The 19973-nt window shown below is 54.5% G+C and overlaps 1 protein-coding gene across 5 annotated transcripts in view; it reads right to left on the reverse strand.

Annotated features, from left to right (window-relative positions):
* ARHGAP26 (Rho GTPase activating protein 26) overlaps positions 1 to 19973 on the reverse strand; it is a 120603-nt gene that overhangs the window by 79303 nt on the left and 21327 nt on the right. For all 5 annotated transcript variants that reach the window (XR_011803358.1, XM_072023306.1, XM_027468470.3 and 2 more), the window contains exons 8-11: positions 19724 to 19853; positions 19274 to 19374; positions 17219 to 17313; positions 10216 to 10294 (exon numbers count right to left, since the gene is read on the reverse strand). Coding sequence is in view for 4 of the 5 variants with exons in the window: in XM_072023306.1 (XP_071879407.1) it covers positions 10216 to 10294; positions 17219 to 17313; positions 19274 to 19374; positions 19724 to 19853 (405 nt within the window). In the remaining variant the exon portion in view is untranslated. The remainder of the gene's footprint in view (positions 1 to 10215; positions 10295 to 17218; positions 17314 to 19273; positions 19375 to 19723; positions 19854 to 19973) is intronic.

A 19973-nucleotide genomic window follows, 5' to 3' on the forward strand; every position in this document is an offset into this window, starting at 1 on the left:
GATATAGATAGGAGTAAGATCTCTCCCAGCCCACATCACTGCAAACCTCCCTGCAGGGGGAAGGCAGGGAAAAAATACGCCTTGCTTCCAAAGCGAAAGACTTGGCAGGGCAGCAGAAACCTGCTGCGAAATGCTGGTTTATGTCATTCAAACGAGGGCTGTTCATTTGGAAGAGGGTGGCCTAGGGTCCCTGGCAGCTCCTTCCTTCCTTCCTTCCTTCCCTCCCAACCTACTGTTCGGCGCTGAACTCAGGCGTTGCAGGCAGAGCTACCGCCCCAGCGCGCTTCCCTTCTCCCTCCCCCTCCCTCCTCCCGGCACAAATCTCAGCCCCGAGCTCACACCGATGCCCGAGTTTGATTAAAAGCAAAAAAACATCCATCAAAGTGAAGCATCTGGGGGCCTGAATCCTCTACACGGGTCTTGCTCTTGTGCGTCTCGGCGCTGAACTAAGCGATGGTTCTAATTAAAAACAAGCCCACGTTTTATTACAAGTGCAGGCATTCCCAAGAGCCTCCAAAGCCGAAGCCGACCGGGCTGCCCGCCAGCCATCTGGACTGCTTAGCTCAGCTCGGTTATATAACCCGCCGTGTTTGTCACCTCGGGAAAAAATTACCTGGGTCAGCCAAGGAAAAAACTACCTGGGTCACACCGCCAGCCTTCCGAGTCTGCGGGTCAAAGGGAAACCGAGCAGCAGATAGCTTGGAAATCAAACCAAAAAAGAAAAAAAAAAGAGGGTAGGTGGAAGCAACGGGCACAAAGCACGTTAGCCATACAGTAGCCTCTAGAACAATGTAACTAAAGGTCAGCCGGTTTAGAAAAATACATTTTTGGAATAACTGAGGCGCTTAAAGCTTCGCAGCGTCTTTATGCAAGTCCAGCGGAGCAGCTATATTCAGATCGCTCCAGTGACTGATAAAAAGTGAAAATTTCTGCTAGTTCAACAGCTTCCCTTCAGTTTTCTAGGATGCTTGAGCAACAACTTGCACATCCTCCTCCGCCAGCTCTGTGCTGGAGCCCAGCCAGCCTCGCTCTCCCCCTCTCCCGCGAGCACTCACGCCCTTCCTCCTCCCAACGTCTACCCATGAACCAGGAGCCTGAGCACATCCAAACCAGCCTAATTTTAAATGAAACTGGCACCTTCGTTTCTAAAGTAACTAACACAGATGTGCCTCGTGTTCCTGCCCTGGGGGAGGAGGCTCCTCGCTGCCCAGTTGTTCCGAAGGGCCGGGGGTTGGTGCCACGTCCCCAGCATCTTTGTGGCGAGGCCACTTCTAGCCCTGGGCTCGTGCAGCCGCTGGGGCAGGAGGCTGGGCTGGCCGTGGGGCTGAGTATCCCTCAGCACTGACCAGCACAGTGCTGCGGGGTCTGCCCGGGACAGCAAAGCCAGGACAGCATGGGAGAGGGGCCCAGAGTACAGAAATACGATGATTAAACCGTTCCCAGTATTGACAGGCAGGCTTTCATCTGAGGCTGTGGCTAGAAGAAGGACAAAGCCTAGGTCACAACCCATGCTGGGACTGTAGCATGACAGTAGACCACTATTTAAAGAGGGCAAGGACCTTTAAAAGCTGGCAGTAAAGGAAGTGGTTAATTTTACACCTGACTGTACAACGCATCACCTATTTTAATTTTTAATTTAGTGTAGAAAAAAAACCTACTCTAATGGCCCACTGAAACTGGCAGAGAAGTTTGTTCTGCTAACACAGAGCTATTCTCTGAATTTCTAGATGATTCCTGAATCCTCTGCTCAAACACTCCTAAACAGAGGTGATATGAGCAGAGAGAGAAAAGGCAGGAGATTTTCTCTTTGGCATTTCATCCCTACCGAGCACTTTGTGCCTCCCCACAGAGGCTGCCAGCAACTGGGCAGATGCAGCCTAAGGGTGGGCAGCTGGGTTCAATCAAAGCAGCGTAACGAAATCGCTCGATGCCACCACCCAGCAACCATTTGTGAAGCTCTCTCCCCTGTCCGGGCCCAGACTCACAAACAAGTTCACACACGCCAGCTGATCTGTCCTGTTCACACACACACACACACACACACCGCTTGTCGCCAGCACGCAGCAATTCAAGATCAATCAGCCATCGTTCCCCAGGGACTCTGCAAACTCTAATTACCTCCCACCACCGTGCTCATCTCCTGGCCTGAACCAAAATGAAAGAGAAACACATCGTGCTGCAGCAGGCTCTGTGGGTATCCCGCACAAAACACAGGTTTGTGCAGGGTCCTGTGAGCAGACCGTCGCTCACATCCCAGCCCTCCTGTCCCACACCCTCCGTGGGTATCAGCAGTGGCCAAAGCTTCCCCAGCAAAACCAGCATCGTCAGCTGCTCCCACCGGGAGACCAAAACCCAGCTCATGCCGAAGGACCAGCCATCCCACTCCCCAAGCAAAGCCAAATGTCTGTAGCCTATTTTGTGCAGTAAGACCACAGTGAGAAGTGCTGTGGTGAAGCCGGCAACAGCAAAGAGTGCATTAAGGAAACGATGAGGCATTCACGCACAGAGATGACAAACAGAAAGAGGAGCTGCTGTTCTGCTCCTGGACTTCCCAACAACAGTGCTAGAAGCAGAAGAGGTCACAAACTTTCCAGAAGTGGGTGTGATAGCAGTTTTTGTTTTATAAAGAAGTCTTTTATCTTCTTAAGATGATCTAGAATGTTTCTCTCGGTATTTTTCCTCTTTATGATCCTATCAGCTTTTTTAAGGAAAGGACAAAAAACTGACATCTTGAAGCAGCAGCGATTCTGACTCAGAAAGCTATCAAACACTGAAGCAGCATTTGTTGGAACCATACCTAAAAGCCTGAAGTCAAGCCTTAAGACCTCACTGGCTTAAGTGCTTTAGAAACAAAATAAAAGCTTATAATCCTAATGTAAAGTTATTACCCATGGGCTTAAAACAGGTTACAAAACAGGAGAGGGAGAACAAGGGAGCTGTGGTCAAAGTACACGTGATACAAAAACTAACATGGAACGGGATAAATTATCACTGCGCTTGACTCCTTAGGATCCTTTTCTGCCACCCTGTCCCCAAAAAGGACAAAGGACAAACGACAAGCAGACTTTTTCTTGGCCAAAATCCTTTGTCGTGGGACGCAGAGAAGCCAAGCAGGCACTTTGCTGGGCCAGGGTCCGCTGGCAGGCAGGGGGCTCGCCACCGTGGCCCCCAGGCACCCGCTGGAGCTGCCCACATGTTGCCCACCTCCAGCGAGACAAAGATGCTGCTGCCAGAGGCACTTCAGATGCTCCCAGGCAGCCTTGGTTCAGGGAAAGTTCACTGGGTTGTCTGGGTTGGGGGGCAGTAAGAGCCAAAGAGAAAAAAGCAAACAATAGAAACTTATAGATTGAAAGAGTGCAGCGGGGAAAGATGTCCCGTTCAGCAAAGGCAGAGAGATGGAGAATCAGCAAGTGGAATGAGGCAGGTCATGGAAAATGGAACAGAAAGAATTTGCCATAAGCAAACAAACCCAGAGAGGACGAAGGCCATGAAAAAGCTGCAAGATAAAACATATGCTAATAACCAGCCTTCTCTGCAAGGCCTGCAGAAACACACATTTTTGTCAGACCAGCATGAAAGACTGCAAGGAAAAAAGCTGAAAAGATAAACATGGCCCAAACCCTTGAGCATCAAAGGAGTAAACGTGATGCTCGCTCCCAACATCTCACCCGCATACAAAGAGGCTCTCCCATGCAAAGAGAAAATAGCTGAAGACCATCGCACCTGTAGTCAAAGATACTCTGGATGAAGATTTTTCTGTAATTTTAAATAATTAACTTCCTTCATTAGCTACTAAACTGAGGTGCAATTTATGCCCAGCACACTCGGAGAAAAACACCACTGATGTTTATTAACAACCAGAGTGATCAGTCCCCGAGTCCTCCTGAGTCTGATGCAGCAGCAGTCGTAGATACTGCACCCTAGGTGGAAACGCTGCCCCCACCTCCATCACTGACGGTTTTCCAAACATTGCTGGAAACGGATCCAGAGCTAATGAGCACGGTACACAAACCGACAGAGAAGAGGCAAGTGACCTCCAAGGAGTTGGAGATGAAATGAATTAAAATGATAGAGCAGATTTGCAGCTTCCAGTTCGTTATGATGGAATACGAGAAGGTTGGGAATTCGTGCGGTTGGTAGGTATCCAGCCGTCCCTCCGTGGTGTCTTGGGGGTTGCAACCGAAGTCCTTCAAGTTAATTTATTTTTTGAATGAGCCAAAATGACAGGAATGCCGAGGTTGAAAGCACTGGATTGAGTTCAAAAGACATCATTTCCACTGGGAAATTAATCTCTCACCATTTTGCATAATTAGACAAGGAAAATGAAAAACAATTTCAGAAAGAATTCCCAGAAGCCATATCTGAGGTGGAGGCGGGAGAGGGTGCCGCGTATTGGGCAGGAACGCGAGGCTGGGCTTTGTTGTTACGCTGGGGTTTGCTATAAAAACACCACGTTGCGTTTCCCGAGCAGAAATACTGAACCAGCCCCAGTGCCGCCGAGCAGCTGTCAGACAGGGAGCGAGGCCGAGGGCTGGGACCAGGGGCAGGGCTGCTGCAGACGCCTCTCCCAGCACCGTGCCATGGGCACACCGGGCCACGGGAGCTCCCGGCGGGGCTGAACGTGGCTGCCCAGCAGCCCCACTGCCCGTTACAGGTTATTTCCCTGCTGATACTGCCACCAACCCAACCCAACCACCACTGTGGGCTGGCCCTGAGGAGGACACGGGCCCCGCCATGGCAGGCTGCCCGGCCCCCCACCGCAGGCCTCCTGGCACAGCCTCAGCTCACAGGCAGCCCAGGCCTGGGCCCCCCAGGACACCCAGGGCCAGGAGATGGCAGCCATGGTCACCATGGCAACCCGAGCAGGCCTGCATGATGGAGGCGGCGAGGGGAAGGACCCTCGGTGCCTGGGGGGGCAATGCCAGGCCATGCACGTTTTGAAGATCTGAGCTCAGCCCCGCTCAGTGCAACCAAACGCCGCCTGCCCCCAAAACCATCGGCTGCTTCTCTCAGGGGAGCAGCAGAGGAAGGACAGAGCAACGGGAGAGGGACGAGTTTTTCATTTGGGGCCATGCCAAGCTCTGGGGGCAGACCTGGGAAGCGTTTGTTTTCCCTGCCCCATGCAGCAGGAACTGCCCTGCCCGAGAGCTGGGGCACAGGCACAGGGCAGCCCGTTCTGGGCACCCCCAGACCCGCAGCCCCCCACCCACACGGGCTGCCCTTGCCCTGGCAGGGCACAAGTGCACTGAGCGGGCTGGTCTCAGCTTGCCATCTAGTGGAGGGCGCCCGCACGGCGTCCCCATGCCTGCCCTGCTCCATTTTGTGCCGTCCCCACGCTTGCAGCACTGGAGGATGTTTGAAGAAAGGAGCCCAGTGACACCGAATGCCCAAGCACTGACCACACCACCTGGCCACCAGGCTTCCTGGGGCACTGGGGGGGCACAGCCACCAGGACGCGGTCAGAAGCCCCATAGGGTGCTGCAGAAAGGATAACAAGTCCTTCATGATGCCCCAATGTGTCTGCTCACCCAGTACTGCCACTGACTGCAAGCCCGCAGCACCCGGCAGCATCAGACCCCCCCGAGGGAAGGCTGTGGGGGCTCATGTGGGCTCACAGCTCAGACGTACCAACCCCACACGCACCTTATTTCATTAGGCTATAAAGCTACAGGCACATCACAAACTCCAGGCAATGACCTACAGATGGGAGACAGGTTTCATCTGAAGGTTAAAGTGTTTGGCCTGGGCTCAAATGGAGGAAGAGAAACTCAGGACAAGACATATGAAGTATGGTGCTGCAGTGGTCACCAGGAATTGGGCAGAGGGTACTCCTTACCCGAGCAAAGGATTGGCACATCTACACGAAAGAGAGCTATTGGCAAAGGGCTGCCAGTGTCGACAGACCTTCGGCACCTAGGGAAGGCCTTAAGAGAGTTTCAGTGTCTCTGCAATATCTCAAATGTCATTTAAGAGAGCCTTTGTGGATCTTGCCCTCCGGGCTTTCATTAATTCAGCAGTAACCACTTCTGAACTTCCTGAGTTCCCAGCGCTGACAAACAGCATCGCAACTCCAGCCGGGCCCAGCCCCTGTTTGGGAACATGAACACGGCGTCTCAGCACCCAGCAGAAAACACGGACACCGCAGCTACTGCTCGACGTGTCCCCACGGCTCAGCAGCTCCACGCAGCCCCACGACCACGCAGCCCGGTGTCCTCACACACAGCAGCAGCCAGGCCTGCACCTGGGAGAGCGGGGGACCAAGAGATGGTTTGTGGACCCCAGAGCAGTGAGGTCCTGGAACGGCTTTCCAGAATGGGAGCAAAAACCTTGTTTGCTTTCTGGAGGATGGAGACTCGTGGCACAAGGACTGAGTCAAGTGAGTGCCACTGCGACGGGTCCAACTTCGGGCAGGTCCCAGGACCAAACCCAGCAGCCTCAGCAGTGCTGCCTTGCTGAGTTACCAGCCTTCAGCCTCCCACAGCACGAAAGGGATTTGTTCTCTGTCTGCCTTTGCAAATGTGCAGAACACATAAAGGAACTGAAGGTAAGGGGAGCAGAGAAGGAAAGGAGAAAGCCCTGTTTGCGTGTCTCCATTGCTCACCAACTCCCTGTGAGGGCACGAGACCCGAGCTGGAAGCTGCCGGTCCCCAGCTGATGGTGCCCTTGGCTTTACAGCACAAACAAAACCAACTCCTAGGTGAAATGCTAGCTGCATTTTTATGCACTTGTATTGCTTCAAAGAACCAAAAGCAAAACAAAACAAACCAAGCAAAGGGCAGCACGATGCAAGCAGCAGAACAGCACTGCTCAGATCCCATGCACGTCTTATTTCCTCTGCCAGGATCACAGGATGTTGCATTTGCCTTTTAACGCTATCTTTTCCATCACCACACAAGGCTCTGGACAATGTATTAATCCAGCTCAAGAGGGACGTAATTTAACATGTTTCATATCCTCAATCCTCTGCTTACCCTTACATTGCTAGGCTGACTTTCCTGAAGAAATATTTGTGTGTCCCAAACGCTTCCAAAACCAGTACCCCACTTCTGCCTGCATGGACGTGAGAATGATTTCTAAGATTACGAACCTGCTTGGAAGGTAATAGCAGGAACTGCTGACACCAGCATCAATTTTGGCTGGCATGCTCACTGCAGACTTGGCAAGCAGAGCCACAACCTTAGTAAAATGCTTATCTTGTTCGGTTCTTTGACAGAAAGCAAACAGCCTAATTTGCGTCTCTGTTAATCCTACAGCCTACCACAGCCACCAGTATGAGCCAACACAGCTTTTATTCTTGACTCAGTCCCCAGTCAAGTTTCAGAATCACTCTGGCCTACACCATATTCATTCGCAAACTGCATCACCAAAGGAAAAAAAAAACACATAGGAAACTCATCCTGAATATCTTAATGAAAATGGATGCAATTGCTCTGTTACGTAGTTAACATTTTCTCCTATTTCCAGCCTCTGTAACATAAAAGAAAACCCAAAGTCAACACAGGGTTTTCAGCCAAATTAATTGCAAGTGGTAAGAGTTAACAGACTGATGATAGCTATCTGGAGTCTGCTCTGACTGTAAGATATATAATAAATCTTTTCAAGTTGTGACAAATGTCTTGGCTAATGTAGCCCACATTCTATGTTGAGATTTTACTAAAATGTAATACAACATTTGGTTTTAGTTTTTTAATTATAATTAAGAAACAAACTCCACTGCACTTTAATCTCTCCACAGCCCGAATTTGCACATGGAATTACCGTCTCCGCCGTGCCAATCTTTCCCACACTCAATATTCAAATCAAAGGAAACCAGACATTCTTTCCAGTAGGGGTGTTTTTGGTTACAAAATTATAGTCAAAGCATAGAATGGATGCTTCTAGGAGTCCAAACATTAAACCCTTGTCTCTTGCTCAAGGAAATCTCCGCAGAGTAGGTAACATCCCACACCCTCACGCCGCAAGATAAGAACTCAAACAAAACAGACCAACAGCTCCACTTGTGAGAGATCAAAAGAGGATAACTGAGGATGAGGAGCTGCCTTGTCTGTCAACACACGCTGCCTCCATCAGTGAAATGCCTCTTGCTTCCATCTCCAGAGAGGTTCATTCCCATGGCTCCCACGCCACACCTGGCAGGCCGGGTTTAAGCGCCACGAGCACTGAAGCGCCACGAGGTATTGCATTAAGGCGCAGCGCTAATGAGCAGCAACACTGCCTGACGTGCTGGATGAGCAAGCTGCTCGAAGCTGATGGGCACGATAGGGAAGAATAGAAATGTGCAGGTGGCAGCATGAAGACCTCTGTTTTTTGAATGAGTTCACGTAATCAGATTCTGGAACAGGATCATCCAGGCAGTGCTGCATCTGTTACTCCACGGCCCCTTTCGCATGCATAGCGCCCTACAAACGCTCAAAATCTCTGGCTGCACTTCTGCAACCCTATCCTACCAGACCGGCTCCACTATTGTGCCAAACCCCGATAGCATCAGCAGGTCACAATGCAACTGGATGACTGTATTCGTGCAGCTCCAGCTGGAGGTGGCCGAGTTTCACATCCCTGCAACTGCATTCTGCAGCGGAGGTGAGGCAGAGGGAAGTAGGTGAGCAGGCTAAAAGAGGACAAGGCTTGATGCCAATTATGAGCAATTATGCACATTTAGTTGGTGAAAGAACAGAGAATATTATCCTGCCTCTGGATGCCTGCCACCACGGATCCCAGGTAAGGGTTAATTTAGGAGGGGACAAGACAGTTTGCATGCTGGAGCTGGAGGGGCTGGTGTGCCTTACACAGGGCTGAGTGCCTTCCCCCTGCAGCTGCCACAGGACAGGGACGCTCGAGTTAATAGCCAAGGTGGAGCAGGCTGGCTCTCCCAGGCAAGGCTGAGTGATAGAAAAAGACAGCAGGGGTTGTCCTGGGCACGCACTGCATGTTCTGTCTCCTTTTTGCTTCTGTGCCTGTGTCTCCCACAATACCGGTTCTTGGAAGAAGGTGTACATGTGCAATTTTGTCCTAGAAATGTTGTTTCACCCCAGGGAGTGGCAGAGAGGTGTGATCACCATCAGCAGTAGGTCCAAGCTCCACAGCACATGCCCTGCTAGGAAGCGAGGTCTGTGCAGAGCGGAGAAGGGGCTAGCCAGCTTCATGGGGACCCGACAGCAGCCACCTTATGAGGAAGGCATCAGAAGGACAGAGACAGGCTCCCCGAGGCAGTGCAGGGCAGAACAGACAGGAGGTGTAAGCTCAAACCACAGACAAGGCATCAGGAGGAACTCTCCTCCAGGGGGATGGCCAGGCAGCAGAGCTGGAGCCCCGCAGAGCTGTGCCAAAGGTCTCCTTCCTTGGGAGTTTTCAGCTCCCCGCTGGATAATGCCCCGAGTAATCTGCTTAGAGCAGGAGGCTGGACCAGACACCTCCCAAGGTCTCATCCCATCCCAATTACCCAATGAGTCCCCGATTCCAAGCTACGGCCTGACCGCCATCCTCACGGGAACGCACCGCTGGGGACAGCCGGCAGCACCCTCAGACCCAGCCTATGTCTGAGTCCCTGCAGGTGTGTCAAAGCAAGCCCAGCACACTCCTGCCAGCCCATGTGTGTCCACATGGGTTTAACGAACACTTCTTTGTGACAAACCAAGGACCTTGCCGTGGGTGGCGGGGAGGCTCTGGCTCAAGGCAGCAGCAGTCTGTGGCCGTGGGGCTGTGCTGGAATCTGTCCCAGCGATGAGGCAGCCCGCACAGCTTCGGCGTGGCAGAAGCAAGCGCAGCGAGGACAGTATCGCAGAGAGCTGGGAACGGGCTCCACTCCTCCTCTCGCACTAAATCTGCAGTTCTCTGCAAGACCCAGCAATGCCTGCCAGATGAGTTGCAGGACTCAAAAATCCCTGGAAATCTACAGCGTATTTTCTTCCACTGCTCTTTTTGCCATGTTTTCCTTTCAGCACAGCACAGCAGCGTGTTTGTGCTGGCCAAGCCTACCCTCCTCCCTTCCACCACACCTTCAAGCAATCCAAGCACAGGAGATACAGTATTACCTCAAATATTTAACCAAAGGATTAAACTATTCTCTTGGCAGGAGGCGTGCGCTGCCCCACGGATACAGCTCTCGCGCCGGCTGGCAGGCGCTGCGTGACTGCGAGCTCTGCAGCGAGCTGCCCCGGGCTACACAACGCTCTCCGTGCTCTTCTCCAGTGCTTTCTCTCTAATATTTGTGCTCACCGGCTCCCGGCCATCCATTGCCTCCATCCAAAGCCTGCGGTCCTCTTCTGAAAGTGCCTGCATGGTGATCACGCCAGGCCTGCGGAGAGAAAGGGAACACCGTGAGTAAGCTGCAGGATGGAAAATGAGGATGACCGAGATAAATTTTCCACGCGAGGGAGAGGGAAAGATGATGATGCTCCTCACCGAGCCCCTGCAGCACGGAGCTGATGCCAGCCTTACCCCTGCAGGGAAGTCCCTGCAGGTCCTAAGCAGGACCAAGAACGGCACAGAAGGCATCTCCAGCAATCAGCACACATTTTCAGTGCTTTTAGAGCATAACAACCACTCCGTGACGCTAGACAATTTTGCATTTGATTTTCCCCCAGAGAGATCACCTGCATTGGAGCTAAGCACATCCACGTAATGGCCAAGGTGAGGAAGGCAACCGAGCACGCAGGATGCCCCCACACCCCACGTCCCACCATCACCTAAGCACAGGCTCCAGGGGGACCTTCCTCTGCATGAGGAATTTCAACACTTTTATCCCCAAAATGCTTGTGTGGTGTGACCATCTCACATCCCTGACCCTGCCAGTGCTCCCACACTGCCGGTTCCTCTGCTCCCTCCCAAGCTCTTTTCAGAGCCATTAGCCCAGCACGGCTGCTGTTTCTGCAAGAGGAGCACGGACAGGAGCCCTGGCAACAGGGTGGATGCAGACATGGCCAGCACGACCGGGAGCAGCTATCGGGGCCGACCCCACAGCAGCACTTGTGAGGTTTCATCCATGGGAAGTGCTGCAGCACAGAGCTGCTGGGGCCACAGTCTCCATCCCCGCAAGGCACAGCCGCCCCGGCCACGCAGCAGGGAGATGGCCAGACAAAGGGGGGCCAGCCACCGAGCTGCCGAACACTAAATCCCCAAAAAATGGTAAGGCCTGGGAAGAGGGGGAATTTCCAACCTGCGCTTTCCAAAAGCGATTCAGCAGGAGGATGAGAGCAGCAGGACCGCTCTGCGACAGCCGTTCAGCCCCTGGTAAGAGCTGATCCTCCGTCAGAAGAGACAGCACTAACAGGGGCTGCCATAGTGCTGGTTTTGGCCCCTTTTCTACTGCTTCTAGCAGTCTGTATGGGAAAGGAGCAAAGAGTTAACGCTCCTCCCTCGCTGTGCCCCCTGACCGACCAGGCAGCTCGCTCGTGGCACCCCAAGGCAGCTAGCACGGGGTCCCCAGCAGCAGCAGAGTGCTCAGGCTTGCATCAAGCCCAGGTCCAAGTAAACCAGCCATAATGTATTTGATCTCCGCTAATCCCATTGGTGAGTCAGTCAATACTCACCAGCTTAGTGGTTTGGAAGTTTACTCATTCTGAAGGGAAGAGGAAACCACTTAACCATCGCCCCGTTTGAGGAAGAAAGCGTTCAGCATCCAGCGCCGAGTGTTTTCGGGACGGGGAGCAGAGCTCCTCGCCGTGCACACCCGGGGCGGCGCAGAGCAGCCGGAGGTGCCCACGGAGGTGCAGCGGTGCTGGCCACGGGCTGAGAGCAGCTCCTCTCAGAGCAGCTCCTCTCAGAGCAGCTCCTCCATGGCAAGAGGCCGAGGCCGGGGCCACCGGGGGCTCAGCTGCACCCCCGGACAAAGCCCAGGCCTGAGCTGGAGGCAGGCTGCTGGGCGCTGCTGCAGGGGGCACCGACAGCCCCGGCAGAAAGCCCTGGCCGGGCTCTAGCTGAGACTCGGGCAAAGGAAATACAGGGATTTCTGTCCCTCTGGCTGAGACATTAAAACAAAAGACATTTAAAGCGTTCACTTGGGTAAGCTTGACTCTGGCCTCTCAGAAAAGCGACAAGACTCCAGAAAGACAATACGAGTATCTCCTGTGCCAGGCTCCCTCCTGCACGGGACAAAGGAGCGATAAGGTGGCGATGTTTGCTCTGCCTCCGAGCAGATAACAACTCTTTGGGCTTCACTTCAAAGTCACGCTTATTTAGCAGCATGCGGGGCGGGGCTGTGAAACTGAATTAAAAAGCCATTTACATTGCAAATAGCTCTGCATTTCCTCCCACTGCGTTCATTGCCAGAGCCTCCATTGCACCACTTCCCGAGCAGAGCCACCTTCCTGGCCCTGATGCCTTCAGGACGCACCCCATGCATTGTGCCCTGTCCATTATTGATCTGCGCCGTGCCCAGGGGTACCTCGCACTCACTGTCCGGGCAGGCTGGCTGAGGTGGGGGCAGTATCCCCCCGACAGCATCAGCAGCAAGCTGTGACCGCCTGCAGCCAGCCCCGTGTGCAGGGGGTTCCTTCCAGACCAACCGTTCCCCAAGGTGCGCTCGCTAGATTCTGGGTATTTTATGGCAAGATTCTGGGTATCGCGGCCATTCAGGGCAGCGGCTGAGACAGCAGAGGCCCTGCTCTGACTTGCTCTCCCAAAAGATAAACAAAACTCATCCATCTCCACTAACACACGTATCTGAACTCTGGAGCTCTTCTACATTCCCCCTCCCGGCAGCCCCACAAGCTGCAGGAGCCCCCTCCGCCCGGCGGGACTGCTCCCCACAGGCAGACGGCGGCGTCCACGCAGCAGGAATCCTTCAGGGATGAAAACACACAAACATGAACTTTTGTGGCAAACGAGATAACGAACCTGCTGACTCATTACTGGAAGCTGCACCAGACGTTTCAGCCGCCAGGCACCAGGAGGCCCTTGGCCTTCTTTTGGGATGCAAGGAGGGGACCGGGAAATTTTGTGACCGGTTTCTAAACTGAGTAATGCGGGAGCGAGAGAGCATGGAGTAGAGCACGGCAAACATTTTGCAAGAAAGCCTATTTTCGATATGCTACAATCTAAAAACTAAAAATATTTTTCCATATGAGACCACACAGGAAATTTGAATTTTCTCAATATCTCTGCTTTTGAGAAAAACAGCGCGCGTTTAAGGAGCTATGACTAAGCGCGCGGAGAAAATGAGAAAGTCCCATGGCCCAGAAAGACAAACAAATAATGAAAGCAATAGGAACAGATAAGAACTTTCAACTCCTGCAGCAGCTTATCACACCAAGACAATCAAAAACGGCTGAAAGACAAAACCCAAGCAGGGATTAATAACGGGGCCTGGAGGGCCGAGCACGGCGCCGGGACCAGAAGTTTCCAGCCTGGGTCTGCGCGGAGCAGCGCGCCCACGGGCAGCAGCCAGGTGTGGGCCTGAAACGAAGCGTGGAAGGAGATGAGAAGAGCAGGAAGGAAGGGGGCTCTGCTCCTGAGATCAGGTCTCCCTGGGCCGGTTACAAGACGAGGCTTCCCCTCCTGGGACGCGCTCTCCCCGTGACCGCGGAGGAAGGCTCGTGGCACGGCTGGTGTGGGCACTCAGCCGCAGGGGCACGGGGCTGGGGGAGCAGTGGGGGAGCCCCCTGCGAACGGCTTTGTTGGAAAGGTCACTGGAAAGGCGACACCGGCAGGGAACAAGTACAGGTTGTATTGCACGTGCTGTGCGAAGCACCGCTGCCAGCCGCCAGCCTCTGCACTGCCCGGCACGGGGAGGCGTCGGGAGAGCCGCCGGGCTGCGGGCAGGGCTGGGCACGGGGAAACGCACGGAGCCAGGCAGCGTGTGCCCAGAGCAGGGCCAACACCAACACACCTTGCTACCAAAAACCATCTGCTCGGTGGAAATGCTTGCAGCAGGTGCCTCGCAGCTCACCCAGCGCGGTGCCAAGCATGACGCAGCCCTGCGAGCACGATGCCAGCCGCTCCGGGGGCACAGCGGAGGCACCCGCAGCGATGGCACAACGAGCAGGTCGCTGCCTTGTGAATGACTAAGAGACCAAAACCCCAAAATGCTGAATACCTCCTGTTCCCATAAACACCAATTGGTATTAGAAGCACTTAGCTTCTGGCCCTGAGCAATGACCTAGATTATCCTAAATTGCACAGCCTTTGTCATCTGCCAGATCAGCTGCTCCTCCTCCTACGGCTTATTTGGCAAGACACCGGCTGTCATCCCTGCTCACCTTGTTTATAAAACTGATTTAATGCGCAGAGACTACAACTAGGTTTAGTTAGGAAAGGGCATTAGCAGTACACCGTGCTATCCGTGGCACAGGGAAGTGTTTCAGCCAGACACTACAACTGCATTTTGGGGCTCATTTTGCTGTAATGGTATCTGATGTTTTCTGAGCACAGCACTAGAACGCCCCTAACTTCCCACGGAGAAAATCAGAGCTATGTGCAAATGCAGTGTTAGGGATTTCTTAGCCTTTCCCCCAAATACCTCTCTCACAGAGTTTCAGCATTCAGCGCTGGGAATTCTGGAGCCTGCTCCCTGCCAGACAATAGGAAAAGGAAGCGGTGCCGCAGTGACAGGCCAGGCTCAAGACTTTCAGTTCTGGAGCGTTGGATCATCTCCGGAGGAGACGAGCACACATTCCTCCCCCCAGCAGACAATAGTTTCTCTGCCTGTTATTTAAAATGGCCCGAGCCTGCAGCCGGCCGGCATGCCTACCAGCTTCCCAAAATGCACCGCCAACAAGAGCCGGCTTTGTGCTGAGGGATGCAGCAGGGGAAGAACCGGCCGAGGCTGCCACCTCTAGGCTGTGCGGCTCCGCGCTGGCGTGTGTGGGGCCACCTCGCTCCTCTCCGCCTTATCACCGCCGCACGGAGCTCACTCCGCATCCCGGAACACCTTTCCCAGTTGCTATCAACGGAGCCTGAAGACCTACTCCAAATTCATGGCAAGAGGAGATAACAGCACTTGAATGAAAAGGGAAATTTCATCAGGAAGCTGCACGCGTGCACCGTTTGTTCGCGGTGTTGCTGATACGCCAGCACAGCGCAACCGCGTGTGGGGCTCCCAGAGCCCCCTCCAGCAGCGGGACAGCCCTGACCCAGAGCCCCACCTGGAGCCCCTTGGGAGGGGACAGCGCAGGAGCACAGCAGGGCCACCTGCAGGGTTATTTACGGGTAATTTGCTGGAGAGTAAGAGCAGAGGCTTTGGACACGAGTGCCAGGCGGCAGCGATGTGGCCTCTCCATCAGCACGGACATCAGTGGGGTTTGTGCTGTACGGGCGCAGGTTTCAGCCCTTGGGTTGCTGACCCACGCCTGCCCCGGTAGGCACAGCGCAGCCCAGCAAGTGTCAGTCCACGTGCTTCACAAGGGACAATCCGATGTGTGTGTCCATCACAAGCAAGTGACGCGTAGAGAAGAATCATCCTGCTCTCTTAACCCATCCATTTCCAAGCAAACCGCTGGAGAGGTAGCTTCCACCTTCAGGAGAGGCACGGTGGTGGCACTACTCAGCCCTTTCCCTCCCAACAGCACAGACGCAGGCAGCACGCTCAAAATGAGCCCAGGTCTCCCAGGCTGGGTCAAGGGAAGGTGCCTGCAGCAGTTACAAAACACTCGGCTCCTGCTGGACCTTGCTTACAAGCCTCATTTTCCTTTTAAGCTGCATGCAGAAAAGGAGAAAACTGCTGTAAGTCAAACGCAGCACATGTGTGAGACAGAGAAGCATCCTGGGGATGCTTGCCTTAATCACATCCAGGCTTCCAGCATGGGGCTGAAGAACAAGACATCAAGTTTCTAACTTCTCTATTAGCAGAGACAATAAAAAAGAAAAACAAAACCAACACAACACAAAAAGCCCGAGACCAAAGCAGAAAACAACCAGCCCAGGACAAAAAGCCCTCTGCACACTCAGCCTGACGGAGCTGCAGCCAGCCCTCGGTCACGGCCGTGCCACCGCCTGCGGACCCCAGCCCGTGCCCCACAGCACAGATCGGGGGCAGCGCCCAGCCCGCAGCTCCTCTCCTCCTGCCTGAATCACGCTGGGAAGCACCGTGCCGGGCAGCCAGCAACGAGTTTTTATACCAAGAACACGCACAGCTGCCTGCACACTGGGCAGAAAAAGCAGCTTTTCGGTTCATGTTTTCTGCTCTCGTGGCTCTCAGGCAGGGGAGCCGGGAACACGTATGTGAAATGAGCAATTTCTCAGGTTTCCCCGCCTTCGCCGCTCCCCTGCCATTATTTACATTTAGCTGGCGCATTTCTGGAGCAGCTCTTGATCCCATGCCTAGCAGGCTCCAGACATCAAGGGAAGGTTCAGCCGTCTCTGAAAGCACTACAGAAGAAAACTATTGTGGTGGCTGGCTTCTCCTCCTCCCAGTTTTATTTTGATTTTCACGTTTAAAAAAAAAAAAAAAAACACTCCTCAGGGCATAGGAAAAAAATCCCAGCGTCAGCAGAAATCCTGCAGCTTCCTGGAGGAAAACGGAGCTCCAGGGAGTGGGCAGCACGGCCAGCGAAGGGGAGAGGACAGCTGGAACGGGAGCAGGCACAAACCTGGGAGGGCACAGATACTCCGTGACTTTGGAGCATGCTTTGGGAAAGCAGGTCAGCGTCCTGCAGAGAGGAAGGGACGAGGCAGTAACACCGCGTGGAGCAGCAGCACCAGCTCGGTTTTGCTGTTTATGTAGGGAAGCCATGCGTGATGCTAGCTGGACACAAACAGGCTCCCATTCCTGGGCGCATTTTACTCGTTTGGGGAAAAAGAAACAAACTGGAAGTGCCCAGAGCTGTGAGCTGGGCTTCCAGCGCTGACCAGCCACAGCACGGCGGCTGCAGCCCGGCCCCGGCACAAAAGCCAAAGTTATTTCAGCACATACCCAGCGCTGGAAAGAGGCACCCCAGCCCTGCCAAGACACATGCAGCGTGTCTTTTCCGTCCTTGTGACCATTTACCCTGCACGGCCAGAGCCTGCAGAAGTGCTAAAACACCGTTCAGTTCAGAACGAGCAGAGTAAACTCGGCACCTTGTAAAACGAAGCGCTAACCCAACACCCCGCGAGCACCTGGCTGCGAGCACCGGGGAGATGCGTTTCCACAGCCTAAAGCTTTCCACTCGCGGAGGGTACGACCACAGCAGCAGGCAGACACCCAAGCTGCGCGGGAAGCATCCAGGAAAGCCTCCTGGAAAGCCGGGGGCAGGCACCGCGGGCCCGAGGTGCACCCCAGGCTGCGACGCCCCTCGGCACTCACCGGTCGACGGCTTCCACATCAAAGCAAAATCTCTTCTCGATCGAGTCGGTTTTCCGCCGTGTGCAAGATTTGAGGATAACAGCTTCGTCTTCTCCCTGAGAAGAGACAGAATCACAGGTAAGGCGGAGAACAGCCAACCGTGCGCCTGCCCCCAGCGCCCATCGCGCTCCCCATTACCGCGTTCAAACCAGAGGGAGCTTTGGTAACACCAGCAACGCATCGCCTGCTAGAAATGCGTAATTACACATCCCAAATGAGGGCTTGTCTTTCCACCTTGGCAGACGTGGTTATTCCAAAACAAGGAAGTGTCCCTTCTGAGGGCACGCGGTGAGCTTCATGCACCGCGTATCGCGCAGCCCACGTTTCAGGCAGGCAGGGAGCGTTGGACCGCAACTTTTGGGCAAAGCTTTATTTTCCATTGCTGAACAATGCCTCACAGACCTGGCTGTCAATTCTCACTCCAGCGCTGGCTGCATTTTTGGCAGCGTTCTGCACACACAAACCCCTAACGGGAGCAAACATGTCTTCAAATGTTTATTATTTAACAAAGCAATGACAAAACCGTCCTCCCATCCAGGCATCCGCATCCAAGCCGTGCTGGATTTCCCCACGCCGAGCAGCAGTCGGACAGGATCTGCGTGCACTGCTGTCCTCTGCTGGAGGAAGGCCCTCCTCAGGCCCTGCCAGCACAGAAAATTCTCCCTTTGCGATTTTTAAAATCCACCGATGACTCAATAGAAGATAAATCCTGCGCGTGTTCCTGGAGACGGCCGCTTCTCTGTGCTCTCCGTGCTGTTCTAGACGACACCTTGGCTGACCACCCTGTTCCCTGACATCGCCGTTTTCCAGGAAACCTATTTAGGGCCCCAGCAGGAACTCGGAAGGACAGCTCGGAGGGGTCTCTGCAGGGCTGCTCCCCAGGGTCTGGCACGCTGCCTGCGCCCTGCCGCTCACCGCGGGCACGAGGCTGCTCCCGAGCTGCCCTGCTCCCCCTGGTATTCGGGGAATGCCCCACTTCAGAGCCGCCGATATCAAACGATATCCAACGCCAGCCGCAGCCCCAGGCACGCTCGTGAGAGGCTGGCAGCAGCAGAGCCTGTGGTGGCCCACGTGTGGCTGTCCCCTCCTGCAGCACCACCCCGTGCCCGCAGCGCACAGACCCCAGGACACCCGGCCACGGCGCTCGCTGGTGAGCTGTGCACAGCCTGCACGGGGCTGTGCTTCAGGGGGAGCACAGGGCACGAGACCCAGCACAGGCAGTGCTTTCTGCCAGGATGCTACAAGCCTCCAGACCTCAGGAGAGCAGCGCCGGAGCGGGCGCCCGCCCTGCACGAGGAGGGCACTGCGGTGTGCGGCAGCGCCCACACCCCGGGCACCGGGGAAGCCGTGAAGTGGGCAGGGACCACATGAAATAACACACAGCAGCTGACAATTACAAGGCTGGCATACTTGAAGGCTAAGTTATAATGAAGATGCTCCGAGGCAAGAGGAAATTCATTTTAAAACTTGCCCTGCTCCCTTTGCCAGCTCCCTTTGCCAGCAAGGAGCCGCACAGAAGCCTGCAGAGCTGCCACAGGCAGCTCCCCTGGACGGGGACGATGCTCGCAAACCACCCCAGCTGGGAACACACCGGGGGGCTTCATTGTTCCTGCTTTAGAGGAGAGGAAAGCCAGACCCTGCTACAGCTGGGCTTACGCTGCCCGGGAGCGCTCCCCCTGCACTGGCACACGGGGTCCGAAGGGAGCTGCACGCTCTCCTGCAGCTCTGCCCAAAACGGCCCAAAAGGAAGCAGCTTTATCGGCCAAGCCACAGGCAGCGGGGAAGGAGCAAAACAACCGACAGCCTGCCTGCCCTGCTCCTGCAGGAATCAGGGACCGGGAACCAGGCGGTCACGAGGGTGTGCATAGCACGGCCGCTGCGCCCCCAGAACTGCCACCACCGCCTCTGCCAGCAGCATCACGGCACGGCCAGGGCGCACGGCCAGGGGGCACAGCCAGGGACACGGCCACAGCAGAGACCTCCCCAGGACACATCCAGCTGCGTGCTGACACTCACCGCTTTTCCTCCAGATTTCTGGTCGAACGGCACCATCGTTATCCGCTTGGATTCCCGCTCGTATGTGCAGTAATGCTTCACCCAGGCCGTACTGAAGTGACCTGCAAAGCAAACGCAGTTTTTATTCCCAGAACTAGGAGGGTTTGACTGCTCTGACACTAATAACCCGCAGGTTTAACGATCCTTTAGCACAGCGGGGTTCTGTACCTGTGCTTCTCGCTGTACTTCACCAGTGGAATAAGCACTGCCACCCCTTTTTGTTCAGGGAAGGGAAAGCAGACCTGGCGGGCACTGGGCAGGGATTCTCCCATACTCACACCACAATACCCCAGCCACTGGGCCAGTCCCCCCCTCCCAGATTTTGGGGTCTGCTGAGCTAACTTCCATGTCCCCCGCTCCAACAAACCACTGCCCCCCACGCCCCTTCGCCGTATCGCCCTGGTCACCTACGTTTCTCCTGGACGTAGAGATAACCCTCCATCGTGTTAGGGCTGAGGTTTTTGTGCTCGTGAGGATTCTCCTTCATCTTCTTCATCAGCGATTCAACCTCTGACCTTGTTCCTTCAAAACGGTTTCTTGTCTGCAAATCAAAACAGGAATGCAGGAGCAGAGCTATTGGGGAGCCACCTTCCCATCCCTTCTTCCATTCAACTTCAATAAATTCTTAACTTTTTTGTGAAAATAAATAAACAGAGTGGCA

Source organism: Anas platyrhynchos, chromosome 14 (genome assembly GCF_047663525.1).
Source record: "Anas platyrhynchos isolate ZD024472 breed Pekin duck chromosome 14, IASCAAS_PekinDuck_T2T, whole genome shotgun sequence".
In the NCBI taxonomy this organism is placed as follows: Eukaryota; Metazoa; Chordata; class Aves; order Anseriformes; family Anatidae; genus Anas; species Anas platyrhynchos.